Genomic DNA, 26441 nt, shown 5'->3' on the forward strand with positions numbered 1-26441 from the left:
CATTAAAAAAAGAGAAAGTCTGGGGGATGGACCCTTTAAGTGGAGCTGGGCTTTGGCAAAGGATGGGCGGGGGCTTTGTTGGCATAATCAGAGGACAGTCAGTGAGAAGGGAGGAGTGAGCCAGTACTCAGAGGGAAAAGATGCTGGCCCTTTGGAGACCTGCAAAATATCTGCTGAGCATCAGTTAAGGGCCAGGCTCGTTGCTGAGCCTTTTACGTACTGTCCGCCTTCTCATCTGCTCATGAGGATTACATGCAGTCATCCCCATTGTACAGATGGGTAAGCTGAGACTCTCAGGAATTAGGAAGTTGCCAGCTAGGGGTATTGTAGGCGTTTGTACTCAGGTCTGTCTCATCCTGAAGCTTGTACTCATGGGTCCCACAGTGTAAGCTCTCTGCTGCCTCCAGGTGTGTAAGTTGAGACCTGGTGAACTGCTGGATTGGTGGGAGGTCAGGTGGTGCTGAGCAAGGCTCTGGCATCCTCTCTGCCACCCACCAGCTGTGCAGAGCAAGGCAAGACCATTAACTGGGTAAGACTCTCTTCCCTCAAATGTAAAAGGACATCATAATAGGACTGGCATTTTGGCTAGAGTGAAATATATAGTCTCATATTTGCAAAATGATGCTCTAAAAATAACAGGGCTTATTGGAAAGGTAGAGTTGGGACAGGGATGGGCAGAACCTAAGCCATGACATTTCCAGCCAGAGGACTGACAAAAAGAGTAACAATCCCATTTAAAATGAAAAATCCACAGTTTCAAAAGCCATTCTGAACCCATCACAAAGAGGAGCTACAGGGAGGTAAAGGCAGGTAGCTTGGTGGGGGCAGGGCAGGAGGGGTTGGGATGGCTGAGTATGGAGAAGAGGGCCAGGTACACAAAGACCAGGAGAAATCGCAGTTGTGACACTGAAGACAGAGCCAGTGCCGCCTGAGGTGGGGGAATGTGGGCCAACGGGCATCGTGTCCGGGCCCGTTTCCCTGCACTGGCTGCTCTGCACCGCCTTTGCCTGCTCTGCGTGCTCCTGTCGGCTGACGGCACAGGGGACTGGTGGGGAAAGCTGCAGATTTACCTGCAGGACCCCAGCACTGCCGGGCCCAGTTCCTGCCCAGCGCATATGTGAAACACCAAGACACACTGGTGGCAGAGCAGGTGGCACGGAGCTCTCAGGGAGGTGAAATGCAATGAGGTCATGTAGGGGAAGTACGTGGCATGGTGTCTGCGTGTATAGTTGGAGCTCAATAGTTGCTGGTAATCATAAAAACAATAACAAACGCCAGCTCTCCGCTCACCGCCTTTAACCCTGCAAGGTGTCGTGGGCCTTTGTCCAGGTCTGCGGGCTCCACACTCCACCTGCACAGGCACGTCCCTAAGGTTCACGGCACAGAGAGGATCTCATCTTGGGCCACACTTTGCCCTTAGCACAGCCAGAGGGGCCACTGTCGTCTGGACAGTCAACACTGTCAACTCTGCATTGCTTTGAGATCTTTAAACATTTTTTTTTTCTGCTTTTCCCCCAGGCCAAGAATTCAGCACAAGTAGTCAGAAAAGCTTTGAACCAACTGGTTTCCAAAATGTGCTTTCTGGAATGTACAGCCCCGCCGTGTTCCCAGGCTCGGGAACCAACCTGACAGAGGTCCATCTCTTCTGCCTCCTCTCATGTGACCGGGACACATGCTGCGATGGCTTTGTCCTCACGCAAGTCCAAGGAGGTAGTGTAGATTACACCCTGTGGTCTACAAAGGACGGGGACATGTGGGGTCACAGAAGCCAGGACGTACAACCTCACACACACAAGGCCAGGGACAAACCGCGCTTCTCAACATGTCACATGCTGTAGGGGCCACTTCGTGTTGTGATACCGTTTTCTTCCTTGCTGCTGTCTTTGGAGGAGGTATTACGAGCTCCATTTTACAAACTGAGCAACTGAAGCTCAGATCATTTAAACCATTTGCTCATAGACACTTAGCTGCCAAGCGACAGAGCTGAGATCTGAGTTCAGGTGTATCTTGGACAGCATCTCACTGCCACCTCTGAAACCCAGACTGGCCACACTGGTCAAAAAATGTCAGTTCGTTCCCAGTAGCCATGATCATTCATTCCAGTATGGCAGGTCCTGTGATCAATAGGACTGGAATTTTCTGCTGTCTCTCAGCAGTAGGGATGGACTTCTGTCTACAGAAATAAATCTGTAGACTTGGCTATGTTGACTAGTGGTTGAGAAGGGACTTTGGTGTCACACAGACCTGGGTTCTGGCCACTGCTCTGTCACTTTCTGGCTGTGCACATTGGACAAGTTGCTTAAACTATCTAAGTTGCAGTTTCCTTGTCCATGAAATATAGATAGTGATAATTCCCATTTGGCTTCTTGTTAAAAAGACAATGGGTGCAGAATGGATTTGGCCTCTGGTATGAGATAAATTTTGTAACAAAATTTATTATGGGGCTGGTTGCATTCAGCTTATGGAGAATTCATTCTGAAGATTAAAAAAATTTGAAGTAGGCCTACTATCTTTTTATGCCCTCACTTTCAGTCAGTAATAAAATTCAGTTGACCACCATATATGTGCAGTCCAATGTGCTAGATGTTGGGAGTGGGTAAAAGGAGCTAGAGTCTGCTTGGGGAGGGAGGGACATCAGGAAAGGACTGTGACCTTCACTCATTCATTTGTGCCTCCATTCAGGAAACATGTGCTGAGCACTGCTGTACACCAGGCTTGATTAACAAGGCAGCATGAGTGTCGAGACTGTCGGAGCCTTGGAATGCAGAGGACAGAGATACCAAGGGGACTTGGTAGTCAGGGAAGGCTTCCTGGAAGAGGAGACACATGAGCTAGTTTTTGTGAGATTGGTAGTATCTAGATAGTGAGAGAAGAGAGAGAGTCTGGCCCAGGGTGGGCCTTCATGTGAGCTGAGCGAGAGGCAGGGAGACTGTGGGTGTTCTGAAGAATGTTAACCGTGACATTGTGTTCCTCAGTAAGCAGACATTTTTACAGCGTCTACCTTCTATAGCACCTGCAATGAACTCCAGCATTTCCATCGTTCCTCCTGAGAAAGTGAACCCTGCTTCGTGGGCGCTAGAGCCCTTTGCCTCCACCTTCTCAGGGGCCTGGCTCCTCCTTCAGCCCTGTCCTCCCCTGCCTGTCCTCAGCCAGTGCCCTTCACTGTCTCCCCACTACTTGTCAAGGTTCTTAGACTCTCACCCTCCTTAAAAGCCAAAGGGAGGGTAACACTAAGAGCTCTTGACCTCAGGTGTTCCTCCAGCTCCGGTCTGTTTCTCTCTTTTTCTACCATAGCCAGACACTGCAATCTGAAATGCCACCACTCTCCAAACTGCTTCTACCCTGCTCACCAGTCACAGGTGGCATTGTCCTGTCCCTCCTTAGCTTGTTGTCTCTGGCCATCGACACTATCAACCACTCCCTGGTTCTTTACACTCACCTCTCCCGACTTTGGAGACACCCTTCTCTCAGGCCACCCCTCGTGCCGCTTCGTGAGCACGTTCGTCTGAGCTTAGCTGTCAGCAGGCTCTGCCTTCACCCGGGCTGGGACTCTGCAGAGCTCCAGGTCCCCAATTATCTGCTGCCTGGATAGATCCCTTGGCTGTCCTGCAGTATCTCAAAGTCAACATGTCTCCACAGGGATGGATAGTTTTTACCTTAAATGAGCCACTTCTGTTATAAATCTCATCTCCCGGCAGAACACACAAGCCAAGAAGCTGGGATCATGCTGAATTCCTCCAGCCTCCCTTCCCCTTCACGAATTTGTCACTCTCATTTCTTGGTGCTGCTTTCTTATTATATTTGGGATGGAGATTAATTTCACCCCTACCTCTACTGTCTGTAATTGAACTGTACTAATTTTTTTGCCAATTGCGTCAATCTCCTAATTGCTCTCTCACCCCAACCCCAATGCTAGGTTCCCCACCATCAAAATCAGTCCAGACTCCTCTAAGCCTTGCTCATGCTTTCTTCTCCTGGAATGTGATTTTGTCCCTTCTCTTTGTATCCAAGTTCACATGTCCATTTCCTGGTGGATTTAAACTTCCAGACCATGAAATAGCCACGTATCCTTGCCCGGACCCCAGGATGTGATTGAAAAACGCTGAGTGTAGCTCACAGCAATCAGGAGTGGCTAAAATGAGAATGTTTTGCTGGAGGGGTAGGGCAGGAATCTGGGTTGTATTAAGTGCAATCCTAACATTCCTGATAGGTGTCATGCTCTATGATTAGGTGATGTGCATTCATGTTAGTATTTAGATAAGAAAACTTTAGATTAATAGATAGATGATAGATGATAGGTACACACATACATGCACATGAACACACACATGTATTTAGCATGTCTTTATGGACACATACATTTAGAGACACTGCAGTTCTAATCCAGGAGGACTCCTGCCTTCTCTGAACTAAATGTCTTTTCTGAGGACGCCAGTTCCCCCAGAGGCTCGCTTACTCACCAGGCCATATGATTTTCAAGCTGGAAAGGCTGACGTCATTTCCTTACGATCACATATGGAAGAATTATTTGTTCCTTGGAGCAGAAGCCCACAACCCCCTTTTTTCCATGCCGTTTCTGGCCGGCGGCCTGCTTGCTGTTCCCTCTGAGTGTCACCTGGGATCTGGGGAGTGAAGCAGCCACCTCACCGGGCAGCAAGTTAAGCTCTCTTCCAGACAGACATAAAACTTCAGGCAGATGTCTTTCCCAGTCTCGTCCAATGGGCGGATTTGGGGTTTTAACTGTAAAGCTCTGGCTGGATCTGCCAATGACCAGGAACAGAATCCCACTGCATCCTTGCCCTGCCGTCTGGAAAGTCATTTAACTTTTGGGTGGATTCCCCTCCTCCCTTCTCCCCTCCATCCTTTCTGGCCCAGCTACACGCCAGCCTCCTCCAACCTCCAACCCCTTAATGGCTTCATTTCCACTGAAAGTTACTAATGAAAATTCATGATGCTTCCAGACCTAAGTTTCAGTTAAGGCTACTTGGAAGTGGGGTTCAAGGGGACCCCCGGGGCCCCAGGTTCATGGAGTGTAATGGAAGCTGGCAATATGGTCAGCAAAGAGACGTGTGACCTCTAGCTGGCCCCACCTCTCAGACAGGTGGAGCTCTCACCGATGCGCTCGTCTAGCACCTAGAGAGGCGGGCCACATGGGCGTCCCTCCCGAGGCCTGAGAGCAGGAGGAAACACACCTGTCTCCGGTTGGGTTCCATGAGCCTGTTGTTGGCTGCGAGAGGGGCAGCCGTGGCTCTCGGACGCCCTCTGAGCTCTCAGCAGGCCCTTCCTGCAGCCCTGCCTGCGGGCCACCCTCTCTCATCCACGAGTGAGACACCCTCCCTTCCGGGCCTCCCGCTCCTCAGCTGTGAAGCGGTCGCACTAGGTCAGGGCTCTGGAGTCGGTGTGTGCACTAGAGTCACCCAAGGTGCTATTCACAGACACGACGTCCCACCCCCGCCCCCATCAAGTCAGGGACTCTGTGGCTGGTGCCGAGGAACGAGCATTTCTGAAACTCTCCCTGTGTTTTTTATGTTTATTGTTGTTAATCCTTCCCTGAGGATATTTTTTCCATTGATTTTTAGAGAGTGAAAAGAAGGGCGGGTTGGGGAAGGAGAGACAGAGAGAGAGAGAAGTGGCAATGTGAGAAACACATTGATCTGCTGCCTCCCGCATGCGCCCCGACACGCCGGGGATGGAACCTGCAACCCAGGTATGTGCCCTTGACCGGGAGTCAGACCGATGACCCCTCGGTGCATGGGCCAGCTCTCTAACCACTGAGCCACACCGGGGCTCCCTGTGTTTTGTATATAAGTCTAAGCACCCTGGTTTGAGGACCACCACATTAGAGAACCTCTATCTAAGGTAGGTATTTTACAGAGATACTGCTGCTGCTGAGTTTTAAAAGACTGCAGGCAAGTCCTGGCAGGTTTGGCTCAGTGGTTAGAACGTTGGCCTGCAGACTGAAGGGTCCTGGGTTCGATTCCGGCCAAGGGCTCGGCACGTACCTTGGTTGCAGGCCCATCCCTGGCTCAGGTCGGGGTGCGGGAAGCAACCAATTGATGTATCTCTCTCTCTCCCTTCCACTCTCTGAAAAGCAATGAAAAAAATATCCTTGGGTGAGGATTTAAAAAAATACTGCAGGCGAAAAGTGGCCAGCGGAGGGGAGGCAGACAAATGTCACATCCATCAGCCAGGAGGCGGGAGTCATCTGCTTTGGGCAGATTCTGGTGAGAGAGAAGTTTGAAGCTATGTCTGGATTTGGACATAAATTTGGAGAGGAAGGGAATAGGACTTGTCGAGGGGTGTATTTCCTTTTTAATTTTTTTAGGAGAATCTGAACAACTACATCACCTAACAAGATTATTCATCTGAATGATATGTACATTACTTAATTTCTAGGTCTGTGTAAATTTGGGCAATTAACTTATATGAGACTCATCAGTAAAATGGAAATAATAATGTCAATAAGAATTAAGGGGGTTGATATATTTAAATCACTTACATGGTAACTGGCACATTGCAGATATCCAAACATTAAGTTCCCTCTACTTATCTATCTAAAATCAGTCAAATTCAGATTGGGTGTAGGTTTTCCTGATACTAAATAAAGTCATAATTTTAGGGCAGATTTTTAAAATTCAAAATTAGAAGACATATTTAAGACAAAACAGTCCAACGCTTCCCCTCGTTACAGAGTTCTCTCTATACATCCCAGGTATGTGGGCATATAGCCTCTGCTTGGATGCCTCCAGGGATAAGGGGCTCACTTCCTAACAGGGAAGCTTGTGCTGTGGTGCATGGGTCTTGGTTTGTAATAGTTCCTGACTTTGAACTAGATATTCCTTTCTGAGTCCCTTTCAGCTTGATTTCCTCAGTGTGTGTGTGTGTGTGTGTGTGTGAGAGAGAGAGAGAGGGAGAGAGAGAGAGGTGGGGGGAGGAGGTTACTTCATTTCCTTGAAGCCTCAGAAAGACCCCTCTGTTGGGTGGGGGTAGGGAGTGGGACAGAAGATTCTGGCAGTAAGAGCCCTGGTGGCACTGGAGACGTTGGCACTGCTGACCCGTGGAGAAGGCCCCAATGAAGGGGGAAAGAGTCAGCAGGCATGGCGGCAGCCCTTCCCTTGGGAATTTGCCTGTGAGACCACAGCATGGCCATCAGGGAAGAATAACCCCCTTTCGAGCCAGGCTCCTGAGTTCCAGCTCCCTGTCTACTCCAAGGAATTGTTCCCTGTCCCCATCCTGCAGGCCTCTCTGGGGCTCTGCTTGTTCCCATCACACCAACCTCTCCTCCTTCTCGTGACGCTGCAGGTCCCATCATCTGTGGCTTGCTGAGCTCCCCTGACGTCCTGCTTTGCCACGTCAACGACTGGAGGGACCCCTCCAAAGCCAAGGCAAATGCTACATGTCCAGGTGTGACCTACGACCAGGGGAGCCGCCAGGTGACACTGCAACTGGGAGGCCAGGAGTTCAAGAGTAAGTCTCTGGCTTCTGCCCCGGTCCCTTCAGAACTAGTTTTCCTCTCCAGGGAGGCTTTATGCTGCTTTCTTAGGAGCCCTCTCTGTACCCTAAGGAGTTTGTACTTCTGCGAAGAACTGCACAGAAATGCTGCCTAAACACACGCATGGCGCCTCGGCTGCATTGCACAGCCGCGTGCTGAGGCTCGCAAGGCCGCAGGCGGCCGAGCGAGGCTGGCTCAGCTGCGCGGCTCTGCCCACCTCAGCCGGGCTCCCTCGTGCCCCCAGGAGTCCCTGGCAGCTGGCTGGTCTGGATGTGACTGGGGTGGCCTGGCCCTGCTTTGTGGGTCTCTCGTCCTTCTCCGGGATGAGCACATTGTCCTGTAGATGGCAGGCGCAGGGGAGGACCAGAAAAACAAGCCAGGCCAGAAGGTTGAGGCTTGTATCTAACAGTCACTTTAGTCTCGCTGCACTGGCCACAGGTGAGCACGTGGCCGACTGGGAGTCTAGGCATGGGAAATACTTGCCCTTCAGTGGCCGGACCTGCACAGTCTGAAAAATGTGTGACTATAGAAAACCTGGGGACAAAAATGCCATTTGTCCCCAAGCCAGTGCCTCTAGGGCACATGTCCTCTCCGTGGTGACAATTCACTGTCCATTCTAACCACAGGGCTTCAGGGACTGGGGGCCCACTACACGGGCTCAGTCAACAGAAAGAACCATTGCGCTTGCTCCTTCCCTTCTTTTTTTCAGAAGCTCTTCCAGCTTTCCCCCCCAATCCTAGCATTAGAGCCAGAGGTCACCTCTTAGATCACCTGCCATCCCCTCAGTTTACAGGGAGGGTATTAGTGCCTGAGCTTCAGGGGGCAGTTTTCTCTCCAGCCTCAGCCTCCCGAGCCCTGTGCTGCCCTCTCCTGGCAGATCCCCATCCTGGAAGAGCAGATCCTGCTCTGACCTCAGCTGGACACTGACCACACAGTGCTCCTCAGTGTGGCCAGGACTGGCAGGCTCAGCACCACCAGGGGCTCATTAAAAATGCAAATTCTCAGGCCCTACCCCAGGCCCCAGGGTGGCCCCAGGAATCTGTTCTCATGAGCCCTCTGAATGATGCTATGCCTGGTAAGTGTGAGGAGCAATGACCAGGTGACCAGGCTCCAACCTGAAGAGCCTGAATTTATGGCAAGAACAGGATCCAGGTGCTCACTCGCCTCTTCTTGTTCCAGCGCGAGGTTGGGGGACACCTGGCTTCACCTTGCCTCCTCTCTGCACTATTGATCTGCCAGCACCTGACCTCAGAACTCAGTGCTGTGGTTCTGACCCAGCCTCCGAGCTGGAGGGAGAAAGCACATACAAGTGTCAGCCAGACCTGAGGGGAAGTGGTTGAAGGGAGGTCAAGGAACAGCCTCGGGGAGCCCTCAGAGGCCTCCTATCACTGTGGGACATGGCTCCCCAGGGCTAGGAGAGACCATCTGTTTCCTGCCCCCTGGAGTTTCCAAAACCTACTTCTCAGTGGACTGCCACTCTCAGGGTCCTAATGGTGGAGAACTCACTCTCACCTCCTCCAAGAGCCCTCCCAGACCACCTCGCAGAGCTTCGTGTGAGCTCCATACCTTGCTCCCTCGGGCGGTATGGTGGGCAGGGCTGAAATCATGCCTTTGCCTGTCTCTGTCCCTCACTGGCCCAGCTGGGAGTTTGCCTGTGGTGTTGACTCCCAGCTTTGGGCACTGATTGTGTGACCTTGAGCAAGGTAATAAAAGTGGGAGAGTTTCCATCTCACAGGTGTGTGCAAAGAAAGGAGATAACGACGACAAGAATAAAGAAGTGGCCTCCATCACGCTTTTGTGTGCCAGGTGCTGCTCTAAGGCCTTTGTCTTCATTAACTCAAACCCTCGGCACGGTGCTTTGAGGGAGGCCCTGTTACCACCATTGTCCCCATTCTCCAGCTGAAGAAACTGAGGCACACAGAAAGGAGGGCTTCCCAAGGTCTTGGAGCTTGGAGACAGAAGGGCTGGGATTTGAAAGCAGGCCATCTGTCTCCACAGTGACCTTCTGAGCCCCTCTCTGTCTTAGCGCTTGCAGATGATACACGGTGTTACTATTAGGGGATATGAGTATCCTTAGGGGATATGAGTATCCTTTTAAAACCTGTCATTGTTTTCTGTGATGTTTTAAGAGCTGGACTGTGTCTTGTTAATTTTTGGACTTACACCATCGAGCATAGAGCCTGGCCTAGAGAATGCAGACCATCTGGGGAGAGCGCCTCTACCAAAGCCTGGAAAAAATATCTCCGGGTCAGGTGGAATTCCACGGCGGGCGCTGAGATTCTTCTGGGGTAAATAAAACCAAACAGCTCATTTCTCTGATGGATCATAAACATATGGTATTGATTACTCTGAGAGGTAGCCCAGGATGGAAACAAGCATTTGAAGGAAGACATAGGACATATTCGTGGGCAATAAATCCACAATGAACTGCTTAACACGGAGCATGTGCTTGGTATGAGCCCAAGAACTGAAGAATGTGCCCACGTCTGGCCTCCCTGAGAAGCACTGATTACCGAACGATTTTTGGACTTTTGAGTTGTTTTCAGTATCCTGTGCGTATGTGTATATTTTGGGGTGCGGTGAAAACGCTGAGAAGGATATCCTTTGATGGGGATTTCAGGCAGCCTAAGGCATATTCATGATGTTTCAAATTGGAGGTAGGGGCTACCAGCATAATCTACTTCAAGATTTAAAGGGCTGCGGGGAGAGAGGGACAGGTGGTCCGGGAAGGCCGGGGGTTAGGCGTGAGTTGCAGAGATGCATTGGGAGGTGTGTGAACAGACGTGAGGAGCGAGTTGTTCAGCTCACGCATCCATCCATTTCTGTTTAACTTTCATGCCTGGGTTGACCTGGGCCTTGAGCAGAAACCCACACAGGGTCTGCAACTCCTTAATTTCCAGGGGGAGTCTCTGGACATTTTCAACTATTAGGTGTTGGCTGGATTGATCTTCCTATTTGCCAAGAAAAAGGGCTTAGGAAGCTCTGGGACTGCATATGTCTCATTTCTGACAATGTCTTGAAGTGTAAATGAATGAAAAACAGGCTGGTTAAATGTCCCCTAATGCCCACAGCTACTTAAAGTTTGATAGGAAAAATAGGCCTTGGCAGAAGTACTCCAGGTTTATTCTGAATTTCAAAGGCTTCCTGTTGTTGAGCAATGGTGAGCCTCAGGCTGATGGCTGGCACTCCCGCACAGGAGTCCCTTTTGTATAAGTGATTGTCGTTATCTTGGGATGTGGTGGAAAAACTTACATGATGTTCATTGTCACCAGATGCACCTGGAGTCAATGTCTGATGGAGACCTACAAACAAGATGACCCTTAGTTCTTTACAATATTGTTGGTTGTGTTACAGTGTGCTTAGCACTAAGAGGACCTCAGGACAAGATTTCGGAAGTTCAGCTTATTTAGGAAGGAAAAGAAATACAGTGGTACCTTGGTTTTCGAATGTGATCGGTTCCGGAAGACCGTTCGAGTTCTGAAATGTTCGAAAACCGAGGGATCCACAGCCGACAGCTAGGCCTCAGGATCTTGCCCGCAGCAGAAGCCGCATGGCTTGTTCGACTTCCGAGGCGTGTTGGAAAACCGAAGCATTTACTGCAGGGTTGACGGTGTTTGTAAACGGAAACATTCTTCGACGGAGACGGTCGAAAACCGAGGTACCACTGTACAAGGAGGGACATGGGGAGGTGATGCAGAGAGGAGCAGATGGCAGTGAAAGGGGCATCTGAAACCTGCCTGGTCCAGCTCAGAGTCCTGCCCGCTCCCGGACTGTAGATGCCAGCCAGCCAGCCATACAGCGCGTGACCTCTGCAGAGGTAAATTAAGACTGTGCAAACCCCATGAACCAGGCTCCATGCCAAAGCCCCAAAGCCCCAAGGGTGTCCGTGTGCCTGCAGCCTTGATCACAGAGCGGGCACTGATGAGTCGGGGTTTGCAGGCCTGTTTGTGAGACAGGGACACTATAACCCGGCCACCGTGGAGGGACTGCAACAGAAGTCTGGACAGTCAGACAATATTGTCCAGCGGGGAGGAGGAGGGATGATGTTGGCTTGGTCCTATGCACCTTCTCACAATCAACAGTTTTGGACCAGGGAAGTTTTGGGGGATGGAGGTGAAGGGTCAGAAGTCCGCATCAGGGAAACGAATTTGGTGGCCAGCGGATGGACGTGGCAGACGAGGCTCTGCGTTGACTTGGTGGGCTCTGGGTGTCGCCGAAGGCTCCGTTCTCCTCAGCCGTCCCTCCTTGCCTTTGTTATCTGCTGAACACCGCTTCCCGACAGGGACTGTGCTAGGTGTGGGAGACATGAAAAGAAGCAAGACCCAAAACCTCTGGGGGCTCTGCTACGGTCAAGGGGCCGCCTGCTCCCGTCCAGCGTGGGCTTAGAGAGAGGGCCTGCCTAGCGCGCGCAAACCCAGAGGAGGGGGTGTAACCAGCCAGGGTGCCCGGGGCCTGCCAGGCGGTGCTGCAGACCGTGTTGCTTAAAGAATGAAGAGAGGTTAGCCGGTGAGAGGGGGCAAGGGCTCTAGGCAGAGAGAAAAAATACCCGCAATGGTGCAGAGGCCTGAAAGCAAGCCCCAGGTCTGACTGGGAGACAGGCACATTGGACACATTGCTGCTCAGATGGTCAAGAACCAGATGGCAGGGGAGTGCATTCTGGAATCCAGGGTAGCCTTGCAGGACTGGAGGGAGGTTTCCAGGAGGAATGTTCCGGGGCTCTGTGGCTGTGGGATGAGAGGGAGCCAAGGGGTAAGTGAAATTTAATGACACTAGAAGCTGTGATGAGGCCTGAACTTCAGAGGAAGGGTGGGTTTAGGACCAGATGGGGAAATAGCCTGGTGGATGTGGAGACCGATGCAGGGGGAGGAGTTGAGGATGACTGAGAGGGCGAGGAGGGAGCCGCTGGTACCACTAACTGACATAAAAGCATAGGAGGAGGTGAATCTGGATGTAGACGTGGGATTGGGATGGGAGATGATAAAGGTAAGAGGAAAAGGGGCAATATCATTTCTCTTACCTTGGTGTTCTGTGTCCCTATGAAGACTCCGCAATCATTTTAACAATTAGAACCTCCAGGGAGTTGTAACTTCCTTGTGGGGATTTACAAAGATGCTTCTCAGGGCACAGTAGTCTCTGCGGATGCTGGTCAGGTGACCTTCTGTCTCCACCAAGGTGCTAACATTCATGTGCAGAATTGAACTGAATTCCATTGGATTGAATTGTGTTGAAATGAACAAAAGCCATGGATGATTTAAGACTCACCTGGCTGGAAGACACAGGGCTCCATTGTCTTGAGATGGACAGAAAGTATATAAGAAGGGCTGGTTTTTAAATAGTTCAGAGCATTCTTGGCCAAAATGCATCCTGATACCTGCTTGCATCTGTATGGAGCCCCTGCTTTCCTCTGGACAATGGAGGGCAAGTATGATTTTTCTCTCCACTCTACCTAAAGCAAGTCATACATATCAGACAAAATCAAGAAGCTCTGGACCACATGAGAGGCTCCCCAACTCACCCTAGTCAGAAACAGGAATGCCAACACTCCTCCTGGAATTCCCTAAAGGATTATTGCTCTTGGGAAGCAGCAGGAACAGGGATTTGAGCTAATCTTTACTGAAAACCCATAAGCTAATGCTCAATGTTATCCCAGGGTCAACTATGTCACAGACTGGTTGTTGGTTTTAGTCTTAGATGCGAGAGCAATAAAGCCCCCTAGAGATAAGATGCCATTTTTCCAACATTCACAGGCTAAAAAGAATCATAAACATGGCCTAAAGTTTTATTTACTTTACATCTGTGTTACCCCCCTATCTATCATCTATCTATCTATCTATCTATCTCTCTCTCTCTCTCTCTCTCTCTCTCTCTCTCTCTCTCTCTCTATCTCTATCTCTATCTCTCTATCTCTCTATCTCTCTATCTCTCTATCTCTCTATCTATCTATCTATCTATCTATCTATCTATCTATCTATCTATCATCTATCTATCATCTATCTATCATCTATTTATCATCTCTATCTCTATTTATCTCTATCTCTATCATCTATCTATAATGTTTTGAAAGAGTCAATATTCCAAATAGACTAGGGTATAAAATATATGTATTTATTTTAAAATTCTTTACTTTCCCCTATTTGGTCCAAATCCCCCAGCTTGACCTTCATAATAAGCAAATGTTATCTCAAGGCGACAATGAAAACAGAACACCAGCTGACAGGTGGCCCTGCTCTGTGCTGGAGTCACAGGAGCACATGGTGTGGTCCCCTCTGTGGAGTGTGGAGTAAGTCCTCGGGCTCCAGTGATCCACATGTACATCTCTCCCATGTCTCAGCTTTCGCTTCCCCAGTTTCATAACTGGCTCCCACACTTTGAAGATGGCCATGAGGGAGTTAGAGTGGGTCCTTTAAGAAACAACTCACCCCAATACTGGGCAGCCTGAGAAGTTCCAGCATCATTGTTTATTTCCGTTTCAGAAGCAAAACCAAATCTCAGCTCAGTGTTTTTGCCTCCCCTCCATAGCATAGAGCATGGCCGTCCTTGTGGTGGAGACCATTACTTACTTATTTATATGTATGTATGTATGTATTTATTTATTTTAAATATCTTTATTGATTTCAGAGAGAGGGAGGGAGAGATAGAAACATCAGTGATAAGAGAGAGTCATTGATCAGCTTCTTCCTGCACGCCCCCTACTGGGGATTGAGCCTGCAACCCGGGCATGTGCCCCAACGGGGAATCGATCTCCTGGATCCCAGGTCGATGCTCAACCCCTGAGCCATGTCCAGCTGGACGAAACCCGTTACTTTAATAGCTGACTTTTCCAAATAGTTCAGTGTTTAACTGAACTTCTTTAAACTTCCCTAAATACCTCTAAACAGGAGCACCCTTACAAATGTTTGCCATTTGAGATGGACAGGATTCTAAAATATATTACCTTCTCCAGGATGTGGTGGCTAGAGCATGGGATAAGGGGGCAAAGAGAGGGGATTTTAATTCTGGCAGTTTGATCTTACCCTGGAAATTAAATGCTGACCCATGAGACTGAAATCAGACAATATCTGGAAGGTGCTTATTATGATGTTGAGTAAATGCCAATGGTCCCTAACAATAATTGGCTATCATAATCCATGGTTCTTAATCATAGTTAAAGGTGAAATGTGATCATTTCAGGTTATGACCAGCTCATCCTACAGTGTGTGGGTTGTTGGCCCTCAGAATCTGTGCTTTCTAACCTCTTTTCCCAGCTTTTAAGATCACAGGGCTAGTGGGTGGGCCCTGACGGCTGAACAGAGGCAAGAGCGGCATCCAGAAATGGTGCGGCAAATCCAGGCTGCTCCAGGGCGATGTCCTGAGGAGTGCAGTGTGGCAGAAAAGAACATTTAACAATATTAGTAATAAATTAAATAATGTCGGCTCCCAACAATAGGGTTCATGTCAAATACTGCTGAAGATTTTCTATACATCATTCCCTTGTCCACAATTACCATCCCCACTGACCAATGAGGCAAGAGTCTCAGGGACTTAAGTGACACAGAAAATTAAGACAGTTCTGTGTCTCCTATGAGCTTTGTTCTGTTTAAGCCAATCCCCCGTTCCTTAAGCGATTCTCTTTGTCATGACCCCTCACCACAATAGTCCCTTTGGAGCCCTGAGCAAGAGACCAGGGGTCTGACCAGCTCCGGCTTTGTGCCAGGAAGCTGGGAGAGAGCCCCAAGAGGCTTTTAGGGGTGCACCTTGTGTGGCAGGAGAGGACAATGTGGGGGAAGTGAGGCAGTTGTGGTGAGGGGGCCCCCAGTGAGAGTAAGCCCACTCAAGCTCATAGAAATAAACATCTTCCTTCGCAGGTTGGACGCCCCTGGAAGGGACTCAGGACACCTTGACCAGTTTCCAGCAGGTTTATCTCTGGAAAGGTAAGCTCGTGAGCAGGACACTGATCACAGGAACCTGTCCGGCCGAAACCCTCGCTCACAGGGCACTCTGCTCCCCAGAGATAAAACGGGCGGTAGAGATTTTCTTTCCAAGTCCGTGCTCTGTGTGGAATAGAAGGGCCTCAGCTCTCATCAGATAAGATACCAAAGTCTGAGAGAAAACTGAGAAGCGCGGAAATTCAAGAAAGGGTGGAGGAAGGAAGTCCCGGCTCCCGGGAGATCAGGTTCGCTGACCACAGGCTGCCCTTGTTCCTGCAATGCGAGCACGGGGGCAGCGGCAGTCACAGGACGCGTTTCTCCAGGGACTTGGCCACAGGTGCCTCGCTCCCTGAGGTCAGGGAGAAGGGGACACCCCCAGGCTCCTGCTACTGCGGATGCATAGAGCAGGGGGGAAACAGGGAGCTCCCAGGAGTGCACGTTTGGCGGCTCCCTCCTGCTTGCTTGCTCTCCTCTGAGTCTGCTGAACACCGACCACCTGCGTACCTGGAGCCAGAGACTCGAAGGCACTGGGATGAGTCTGAGGACCATGGGGTGGAGAGATGGGTGAGGCACAGCCTCGGCCTGTAAGGCATCCAGCCTAAGAGGGAGAGGCAAGAAGGGCCCCATGTCATGGCCTAGGTGCTGGGTGAGAGACGCGAGGAAAGATCCCGGCCCCTGTATCACCGCCCACCCCCTCCCATGATCCCTCCTTCCAGATTGACCTGGGCCTTTCCTTGTGAAAGTGTGAAAGAGCAGAGTGACCTTGAACGCATCAGTTATTCCCTCTAAGCGCAGGCTCCCGTCAGCAGTACAGCAATAAAACAGCACTTACCTGGTAGAGTTGCGTGGGCACTGGCAGGGTAACGCAGGTGAAGGGCTTGGAACCATGCCCAGCGTAAGAAATGCTGGTTAGTATCAGTGGTGGCGGCGGTGGTGAGTGGGTGAGGGGCAGGAGGGGAGGAGGAGAGGGAAGGAAGTGCCCACCATCATCTTCATTTTAAAGTGATCTGATGGGATTATATACCCTTCTCTCGGTCCTACCTGTAGGGTCAGTACACAGAGTGGGGGGGCTCATTTTGGTTCATTGTTCTGGCAAGAAAAATGAGACTTGAAGTGATTAAGTGAAATGCTCACAGGAGGTCCTGGGGGTGGGACCCAGACTCTAGGTGCTTCCAAGTTATCAGAAAGTTCTGGTAAATAAGGTACTTGCTAGTGGGAAATTAAGGAATTGCTTCTCCCCAGGATATTTCCCACACTAAGCAGGAGCACCCCCAAGCTATCTCAGACCCCCTCCTCCTCATTGACTCACTGCTTTCATGGGAGAACTGGTCCAGGCTTGGACATTTTATTTAATTTCCTTGACTTCCGATGGATCTACTTATCACCTGCATGTCTGGGATAAGTTATTTTACCTCTCTGAGTCTTAGTTTTTTCAACAGTAAAATGGAAATCTAATGCCTTACCTTCACAGGGTGTTGCAAAGACCGATATTTATGAACATATTTCATTAACTTGAAAGGAGTTTGTGACTGTTACTAACTTCAATGCCAAGTTCTCTTACCGAGAGGTTGGCTGACATTCCATCAAAGGCCAAAGAGTGCGGGCTTGTGTCCCTGGACTTGTTCCAGGTCTTGTCCTGGGCACCGGGCTGCAGACATGACAATTTCTCACGTTGCCACGACCACTCTGTTGACCTCCCTTTTCTTCCCCAACATCAAAACAACAATTCTTTGTCTTGTCCTAGATTCTGACATGGGGTCTCGGTCTGAGTCTATGGGATGTGGAAGAGACACGGAACCAAGGGCAGCGCCTCCACCAGAAACAGGTACCAACCCCCAGCCCTTTGTATAAACTCGGTCGTCTAGCTGTGGGGACCAGATGGTGATGTGAAGGGCCTGATCGATGGTGAACGACCCATCGACCTGGTCCGTTCTGCAGCCATGGGCTCCCTCTAAGTTTCTAGCTCAGTTACCCACTTCAGAAACATGCACAGCTCTCGGGGGGCAGCTGGCACAGAAAAGAAGGAGGAATCATGGCAGAGTCACCACTGCTACTGGAAAAACAACCATAATAACAAAACCAGCCAAATGTATTAAAAGGCAAGGTCCCCCTGTCTGTGGCCAATGGCTGCACTTTGGTGAGGCCTGGAGTGTAAGCGGATTGCAAACACTGTGGAATTGGTCCGTAATGAGACGACTGGGAGAGCCTTCTGAGAGGAGTCGCTCTGTGCAGGGAACATAAATGCACACCTTAGTTCACAGGGACAGGATGTGTGTGATGTCGGAGGCGTCTCTGTCCCCAGTGCCTGTGACTGCTATTCCTTAGGCAGAGCCCAAACTCGGGGGGGGGGGGGGGAGTTAGGAGAGGAAGAGGAGAGGAGCGACGAGGGAAAGGAGAGGGTGGCGGGCCAGTCTGTGGGCACAGGGGAGTCCGAGGGGCTCAGCGGGAGAAACACGGCATTGCAAAGCAGCTAGGCCAAGTGGGTGGCCATGGGCACTCGCTTACCTACTAAAAGCCTTGCTTCCTTGTGTGTAGAACGTCCCTTCTCTCCCTTCTCCTGGCAGCGATGGCTTGCCAGGTAGAATACTGGGAGCATTGCCTGGTACTTAACAGATGCCCCCACATGGTAGTTTCTTCCCCTTTGCAGGCCTTCTGCGCAGATCAAATGAAATAATGCGCATAAGCCACCCCCCCAGGGCTTACCGCATTGCATCTGCTTGGCATTTATGACTTCATGCTGCATTCACGGAGCTGGCGCGGGAGGGTGTGTCTGGTGTAGACTGCGGGTCCTCAGTCTGGAGAGCAGGGTTCAAATCCCAGCTCTGCCTGGGTGCCTTTGGCGTTTGTAGACATCGCCTTGCCAACGTTATGGCAGCTCTGCTCATCGGTGTCACCCCCATTTCCCACCGAGCAGCGTGAGGCTTTAGGACCTCGGGGTCCCCGTCTTAGCCAGTCCAGCACGAGGTAAGCAGCAGCGCTGGGATTTGAACCCTGCTCAGCGGACTCTGAAGCCTGGGCTGTTCCCCAACACCAGCCACTTGGCACAGACAGTGTGGGCTGGAGAGCTGGGTCCCGGGGACCCCTTAGCTGACAGAGCAGAGGGTTTGTTTGATTTGCAAAGTAGACTTTTTCCTTTAAGCTAAGCCAATACCAATATTTTAAAATCAGGAGATTTTTTTATGCAAATTCAGATTTTCAGCTTCTGTAGAGAAAAACAGAAAAAGCTCTGGTGACATTGGCTTCACGTTTCTACCTGATGACCAAAGTCCTAGGAGCTGAGACTGCTGCCCCTTCCATCAGAGCATGGCTGTCCCCTTCGCCCTGGCCCCACCCAGCACCCTGTACTCCTGCTGGCCCCGGGTGTTTGGGGTGCCCGGCCTTTGGCCTTCGCAGTGCTACTGAGGGGTGGGCCTACGGCTCCTGGCAACGTCAGAGTGAATGAATTCGTGGTTCTGTAAAATCCATCATTATGCACCGAGCCAGGGCCACGTCTATAATCCACAGAGCTATCACGTGATTTCAAGAAGGACCCCTTTCCTCCCCCACCAGGAGGGGAGCCCCCCTCTCCCCCCTTCTTCCCCCACCCCCCAAGACCCGGAGAGATTCCCAGTGAGTAGACAGAGCTCTGCTTGGTTTCCCTTCTCTGCTGATTACATTCCCGGGCTTCAGAAGCTGCGGCCCTGCGGCAGAAGCCCTCTGGGCCGCTCCTCCGTGCCGTCTCCGGGCTCCTTTACCTGGCCTGTCCCACTCAGACTCAAAGCGCGGTGGGGAATGGAATTGGCCCTCTCTGCTTCAGGGTGCTGCAGCCGGCCTGAGTGTTTGAGACACGCAGGGGAGCCAGCAACAACCTCCCGTCTGGCAGGCCCCGAGCTGCCTCCTCGCCCTCACGGGGAAGCCAAGCCTTGAGAATGAGAAGGGACCGGGTTCTCCCTCCTACGGCGTGTAAGCTGGGAGTACTGAGTGGCTGCGGTGTTCACTCGGCCAACCAGCAGAGCTTTTCTGAGCACATGTGCTGGGCCATGTAGGACGTTCACAGACTAGAATTCCCATGTGCCAGCCACTGCATGGCAGTGTGACAACGGCTGGGATGGGGACAGGTGAAATGGGGAGGGGTGGTGCTAGGCGACCTGCAGGAGTCAAGAAAGGCTTCTCAGGGGGGCCCGGAAGGACCTGCCAGGCGTTTCAGGGACACCTGGAAGGAGGTGCCCCGGGTAAGGGAGCAGTTTGTGCGAGGGCTCTGAGGGCAGGGCAGAGCGAGACTGAAGGAACTTCGAGTGTGCCTTTAGGCCCGCTCTCTTGTTTTCCCTTCCTTACTCTGCAGTCTTCAGAGGTGATCCACGCTCTCCAACCTGTGCCAGGTGTGGTTCAGCTGGGACAAGGGCAGGCAAACTGGCCACTGTGCTATAAAATGAGATGCAGTAGCTCACAGGCCTGGGAGGCCCAGGGAGAGGGTGGCAACATGGTCCCTGGGGTGTCGGCCGGCACTAAGCTTCTGGCCTTGGCAGACACTCGTAAATCTTTTACTCCCTTTGGGGGTTGTTGCTGGAAAGGAAGCTCCAAGGCAAAACGGGGTGCATGTGGGATGCCATGCCTCTTATGCCAGAGCCACGAGCTAAGGGACGTTGTGCATGTGCCTGGGCTCATCTGCATGGCCTGCTTCATGCCCCTAGGGTAAGCCCCTCTGCAAAGTCAGAAATATCTCCCCAGCTCTGGATCTGTGTATGGGATCCTTCAGCACTGGGGAACTTGTTTATAGAGCCACAAGACATCAGGGCAGGAGGGGACAGTGCTGGCCCCAGGGGGACTGGGGGCGGGAAGCATGGTGTGGATGCACACGGGCACATGCAGGGACCCAGGGCAGCCAGCAGTGTGGTGGTGACCTAGGGTCACCAGTGTCTGCAAGCTTCCAGAGCGTGAGTTCAGGCCCCTGGAGATGAGGCTCAAGATGTGGGGAGAGCCTGGACCAAGAAGAAAGCTTGGACATCTGTCCTCGGAGAGCAGGGTGCCCAGAAGGAGCCTTAAGCAGGGGGGTCATAGGGTCTGAAGACACAAGGAGAGACTGGGGGATGGACAAGCTGGATCTTCTGGTTTGGGGCTGAGTGGAGCTGACAGCTGTCTTCACAGATGAAGGCTTTCATTAGGGACGGAGATGGGACTTCCATGTGGCTTCAGAAGACAGAAGGGGCATCAGTGCCTCAAAGTTACAAGGAGCCGGATTGGACTCCACAGCGTCCTAAGGATTGGGGTGGGGGCTGCTGTGGTCAGCACAGATGTGGCACGCGAGCTGCCGGGGCAGCGGCCAGAAATAGCCCGCGAGAGAGTCCTGCCTCGGGTGAAAAGTTGAACCAGATGGCTCCCAAGGTTTTTTCTAAACCAAGATTCTAAGATTTTTGCAACTGCATAATTTTTAGGACTTTCTGGGACCTTCTGGACCTTTCTTGCCTGACCAGACTCCCAGCTCTATTGACTTCAGACCTGCTCTGGCCTCACATACCCTGAAAATGTGCGTGTGCATGTGTGAGCATGCATGTGTGTATGTGTATGTGTGTGAGAGAGAGAGAGAGAGAGATTGCTGGATTGAGGAGATAAAGGCAAAAGAAGCTGACTCCTTCCTTCTCTTTCAGATTTGACAACAGAGCTGTTCTCCCCTGTGGACCTTGAGCAGGTTGTGGTCCGTGGGAACCGGTCCCTGCCCAGCCAGCAGCACTGGCTGTTCAAACACCTATTCTCAGCTCAGCAAGCAAATGTGTGGTGCCTTTCTCGTAAGTGTCCTTAGACCTTGTCCTTCCTCTTCCCGACCCTGGGGTCAGGCGTCACAGGCCCAGTTCAACAACTCTGGAGAAATAGATGAGATCAAACTCAGTGGCCTGACCCCCAGACCACTTCAGTGTTAGTACCGTGGGTGACGCGAAGAAAGGACATAACCATATCTTCAGGATGCTTATAGTGCAGTTAATTTCTGTTCTGCTCCCAGAACTCACCATCCATCCATCCACCCACCCACCCACCCATCCACTCATCCATCCATCCATCCACCCTTCCTTCCTTCCTTCCTTCCTTCTTTCCTTCTTTCCTTCTTTCCTTCTTTCCTTCTTTCCTTCTTTCCTTCCTTCCTTCCTTCCTTCCTTCCTTCCTTCCTTCCTTCCTTCCTTCCACCCACCTGCCCTTGGCCTAACACTCATAACCTATATCCTAGGCCTTGTGTTTGACCTTTGGGATGAGAAAAAACCCCAAATATCCTGTCCGAGAACCTATGTATATCATAGGACCAGAACCAGGATGAATCAGTCACAAAGTTCACAATGATTTATAGTCCCATGGCCTTTGGGCTGAAGATCTTGACTGTCTCTGGGCTGGTCCTGCATTGATCCAATGGAGTTTTACCCTCTCTCCCCCTGGATTGCTCACCTCTCACCCTGTTAGACTTTGCTTTTATTCAGAGCCACATGGACCCCCTGTTTAGTGCATGACCCTCTCCCCAGCTGTCAGAACCCCTTCTTGGGCCTCCAGACTGGATAGCTTGGCTGTTCTGGGCCTGTGCCCTGCCTAGAAAGACTCCCTTTCTTCTCAGAAGACCTGGTAGAGGTCACTGGCCCTGCAGGCACCCCCAACACTAACCCCCTGCTCTCCTGCTGTAGGCTGTGTCCAGGAGCCCTCTTTCTGTCAGCTGGCAGAGATAAGAGACAGCGCCCCCTTGTACTTCACCTGCACCCTCTACCCAGAGGCCCAGGTGTGTGATGATGTCCTGGAGTCACGTCCCACGGGCTGCAGACTGATCCTGCCCCACAGACCGAGTGCCCTGTTCCGGAAGAAAGGTGAGCTCTCGGTGCGATCGGCACACACTGCGTTTCCAGTGGGCAGAAATATGTAGATCAGTTCTTCCTTTGATGACAAATAGAGTTACCCATGCTCGTTGTCGAGAGGTGAAGCCATTCAGAAGTGCATCCAGTTGGCTGTAGAGGATAGTCCTGCCCTGGAACCCCAGCCCTCAGAGAAAGCTGCTGCGAATGTGCCAGCAGTTAGATTTCCACGCTGCGGTCTATTACAGAAAACCCCGCAATGGTGGCTCTAGGAAGACAGAAGTTCATTTTTCTCTTGGGGCATTAATGGCACTATTTTATTTTTTTGGAATTTTTTTCACTCGGTACAATCTCCATTTCTTCCAAGACATTATCTTTCATTTACTGTTCTATCATCTTAGCCAGAGGCCTTCTCAGAGACCTGGTGACCCTTGTCACCAGTGTAAGAGAAGGGCCCAGAAGCTGGGGAGCTCAGAGCGTGCTTGTTTACTTGAGGTTCCCCGGGAGGATGATTTGGTTGGGCCACCCTTTGGGGAATCCCTCGTGTCATTGTTTTTAGGTTTTGCCTCCTGAGGAATCTTGTAGTATCTGGCCTGGGGCATGAAGCTGGGGGCTGTTGGTTTGGATTCCAAATAAAGTTGGGAGATAGACTCTCAATATTCACCATGTACACTGGCTGGAAAGAATCCTCTAGCTGCACGTGGTGCTCCCACCATTAACTCTACCTGGTGCGCCCCGGAGGCTCCCCCTTTGGCCCTGTTCAGAAACTGAGGCTCCATCTTCTCTGTCGGAGAGAGGCAGGTGCCCCCTGCGGGGCGCCCAGGGCGTCTGGAGACCTAGCTGCTGCCTGAGGAGCGCCGTGCCCATCCCGCTTAAGGCGCCTCCACCCCGCGGCTGCCGCGCCTGCACCTTTTGGGACTCCAGAGGGTGTACAGAGCTGCTCCTTGGTTCTTCCCCACAAAAGACCTAAAAGTTTGTCGGTCTATTAATGCAATTTCGTACTCCCCTGCTTGCTCTCTGGCTTCCGGAATTCTGTTGCTATGTCCCCTGCCCCATGCTGTTTGTGTGTGTGTGTGTGCGTGTGTGTGCGTGTGCGTGTGTGCATGTGTGTGTGTGTGCATGTGTGCATGTGTGTGCTGTTGCCGGAATCCCTTCGCTATTACTGTAGTGAGACTGGGAGTTTCATACACCAGCTTCCACTGGGAGCTCGCAGTCGGGTTTGTACACCTTCGTCCGCATATCTTTATGGACATAACATCTTGCCCTAAGTGATATAATTTCTTTCTTCCCCGTGTAGGTGTGCTTAAGGATAAAGTGAAGAGCTTCTACACCCGCCTGCCATTCCAGAAGCTGGCGGGGGTCTCTGTGAGAAGCAAAGCGCCCATGCCCGACAAGGCCATCTCTGACGGGTGAGCTGCTTCATCCCGCCCCATCCCGCTGACATCTTTATTCCGAAGGCACCTCTACTTGCGTAATAAGGAAGGTGACATCAGCTAAAGGCACACGCATTAAAAACAAACTACAACTCAAAGCAAAGGTTGAAAAAGGCAATAAGGCAGTAACCATGTCTAAGAACCGTGGCTAAGGTAGGTTACCGGTAACAAACGTGAATTTAGCCCTGGACCTCCAGTCAGTGGATGCAAAAGGAAAAGGCAAAAGGACATGAGCCCTGTCTCATCAATTAGTGACAATGACCAGATGTTTTAATAAACTTGGTCAGCAAAGTCTCACTGTGTTGTGCTCAGAATCTGGAGAGCAAATAGAACTTTTATCAGGAGCATAGGCACTTTTAATTTATTTGGTTTAGTGTTTTAGAAATGTATTTTATTATTTTTTCCTTAGTTAGCTGTTGTATAGTTGTTTTCAATGAAGGCAATGCTTCTCTCAGCCTCGTCTGTGGTTCTGACCCATCAGAATCAGCAGGAAGACTTTTTACAACCCACACCCCAGAGTTCTTCTCTGGACCTGCTGAGCCAGCATTTCCTGGGTGGGGCTCAAAAATCTGAATTTTAAGTAAGCTTCCCCTCCTGCTGATTCTTTTTTACTTTAGAATTCGGGTCATTGACCTATGAACTGATGATCTAGGAAGTGTCGGTTTGTAAAATGGTGTCATGTTGTTTGTGTTTAAGATCTACTTTGAGAATGGAGGTGAAAAGATGATAGGAGATTGGAGCTCTGGCTGAGCACTGTCTGTGCTGATGGGCGGGGGAAGAGAAGGAAGGCTGGAACCAGGGACCAGCCTGCCCCGGCGTGGGGAAGGGGCTGGGGCACTCAGAGAACGCCAGTGTGATGGGAAAGCACATTATCCAGGCTGGAGCTTAGCAATGAGCTTCCAACAAAGGAAAGCAAAGTGCTGAACGGGCAGGTGGGCAAGAGAACCATCAGGACAGAGATACAGCCAGCGTCAGAGAAGTTGTCCAGGAGATGGAGGCTTTTCCACCAGGACGGGACTTGATTTCATGGGCTACTAGGCAGGGAAGGAGAACGCCAAGAATGAGGCAGGGTCCCCACACCAGAAAGGAACTCAGGTGGAGCAAGCTCTCAGGAATCGGGCGTGAGTGATCTGAACTGGGACATGTGGTCTGGGCAGAGGGAACTCAGAACTGAGCCCAGAGCATCGGTTGGGAGCCACTAAGTTCCTCCTTGCAACACTGGTCCTCGAAGCAGAGGGTGGGGTTCAGGAGCTACAATGAGTAATTAAAGTAGGTCCCGAGAGACTGCTTGGGTACACTGGGCCGGCAAACAGAGGCGTGTTCTGGAGTGTGATTAACCTGTGTGGTGGAGTGTGTAAGGGGGTGGGGTGAGACAAAGCCCAGCTCTTTGCCACCTAAATTGGGTCACTCCAACTGTAGGCCCAAGGAACCCCCCCCATTTCTGGAAATACCTTCCCTACCATTATTTTCCTCTCCTAGAACCCAAACTGGAACTTTCTCCCTGTCTGAAAGGATTGTAGGAGTACATTCAGGATGCTGCTTAGCTTGGCTTGGAGCCTGGCATGTAACAGGCACAGAACTTATGTTCAGTGAATGCATGAATGAATGAATGAAGGATGGCAAGGCAATATCCTCAAGAAAAGAGTAGAGTGTTTCAGAATAAAACCTCAAAGCTAGGAATCCACTCATGCATATTGGCCAGAGCACCCCCAATTTAGGAAGTCATAAAGAAAACAGCCCCCAGGGGTAAGAATGACTGCAATCAGCAAGCCCCTCCGGTAGGTCCTGGGCCACCAGTGGAACCCTTCAGACCTGCTCCTTCTCTTCTTACGCCAGGTTCTTCGAGTGTGAACGCTTGTGCGACGTGGACCCGTGCTGCTCCGGCTTCGGCTTTCTAAATGTTTCCCAGTTGAAAGGTAAAAGTGATAACCCCCCCTCACCTGTGTACAGCACTTTGTAGTCTAGGAAATGCCTTCACACCTACGATCTTATCTAATCCTCAGCATTTCCTCGTGGTGGGTGGGGAGGAGGATCCTTGTTCACAGATGGGAAGTGGGGGCTTAGAGGGGAGGTGGCTATAAATATGATAGCTGGACATGGCTCCTGGCCTAATATCTGGTCAGCTTACAGAGCACGTCTACCTGACCGGAACAGCCCTCCTCCCACACTTCACTTCACTGTCTTCTCATCTTTCAAGACTCGGGGCAGGCAGCTTTGTGGGTGAACTTTGGATCCATTCATATGATCTGCATTTAAAACCTGATTCAGTGACTTGCTAGTGGTGTGCTCCTGCAAAAGTTACTTAATCTCTGAGCCTCGGTTTCCTCATCTGCAAGCAGGGATATAAATGCTACCTCCTCAGAGGGTTCGGGGAGGACCAGGTGACATGATGCCAGCAGTCCTAGCGCAGCCCTGGGCACGTGGTGGGTGCTCCATCAGTTTTAGCTGCCTTCATTCTTGTGCTCTTGAACTAGAAGTCATTAAGGTACCAGGTTTTTCATCAGCGGCTAAGATCATACCTAGAATATAGTTGTGAACCCTAAATATCTGCTAAAGAATGAGATTGCAGCTTGGCCAGCGTGGCTCAGTGGTTAAGTGTCGACCCCTGAACCAGGAGGACACAGTTCGATTCCCAGTCAGGGCTCATGCCCAGGTTTTGGGCTTGATCCCCAGTGGGGGGCCTGCAGGAGGCAGCTGATCAATGACTCTCTTTCATCATTGATGTTTCTATCTCTTCCTCTCTCTCCCTTCCTCTCTCTGAAATAAATAAAAACATATATATGTATTTTAAAAAGAATAAGTTTGTAGA

General features: G+C 51.0%; 1 protein-coding gene across 1 annotated transcript in view; it reads left to right on the plus strand.

The window, feature by feature from the left end:
• The window catches only part of TG (thyroglobulin), a 199963-nt gene that overhangs the window by 51944 nt on the left and 121578 nt on the right, over positions 1-26441 (plus strand). The window contains exons 27-34 of the mRNA XM_087825191.1: positions 1519-1710; positions 7303-7467; positions 15337-15402; positions 17144-17224; positions 21024-21161; positions 22038-22214; positions 23497-23608; positions 25469-25548. Coding sequence (XP_087681317.1) covers positions 1519-1710; positions 7303-7467; positions 15337-15402; positions 17144-17224; positions 21024-21161; positions 22038-22214; positions 23497-23608; positions 25469-25548 — 1011 coding nt within the window. The remainder of the gene's footprint in view (positions 1-1518; positions 1711-7302; positions 7468-15336; positions 15403-17143; positions 17225-21023; positions 21162-22037; positions 22215-23496; positions 23609-25468; positions 25549-26441) is intronic.

This window comes from Miniopterus natalensis, chromosome 16 (assembly GCF_054644295.1).
Source record: "Miniopterus natalensis isolate mMinNat1 chromosome 16, mMinNat1.hap1, whole genome shotgun sequence".
Taxonomy (NCBI): domain Eukaryota; kingdom Metazoa; phylum Chordata; class Mammalia; order Chiroptera; family Miniopteridae; genus Miniopterus; species Miniopterus natalensis.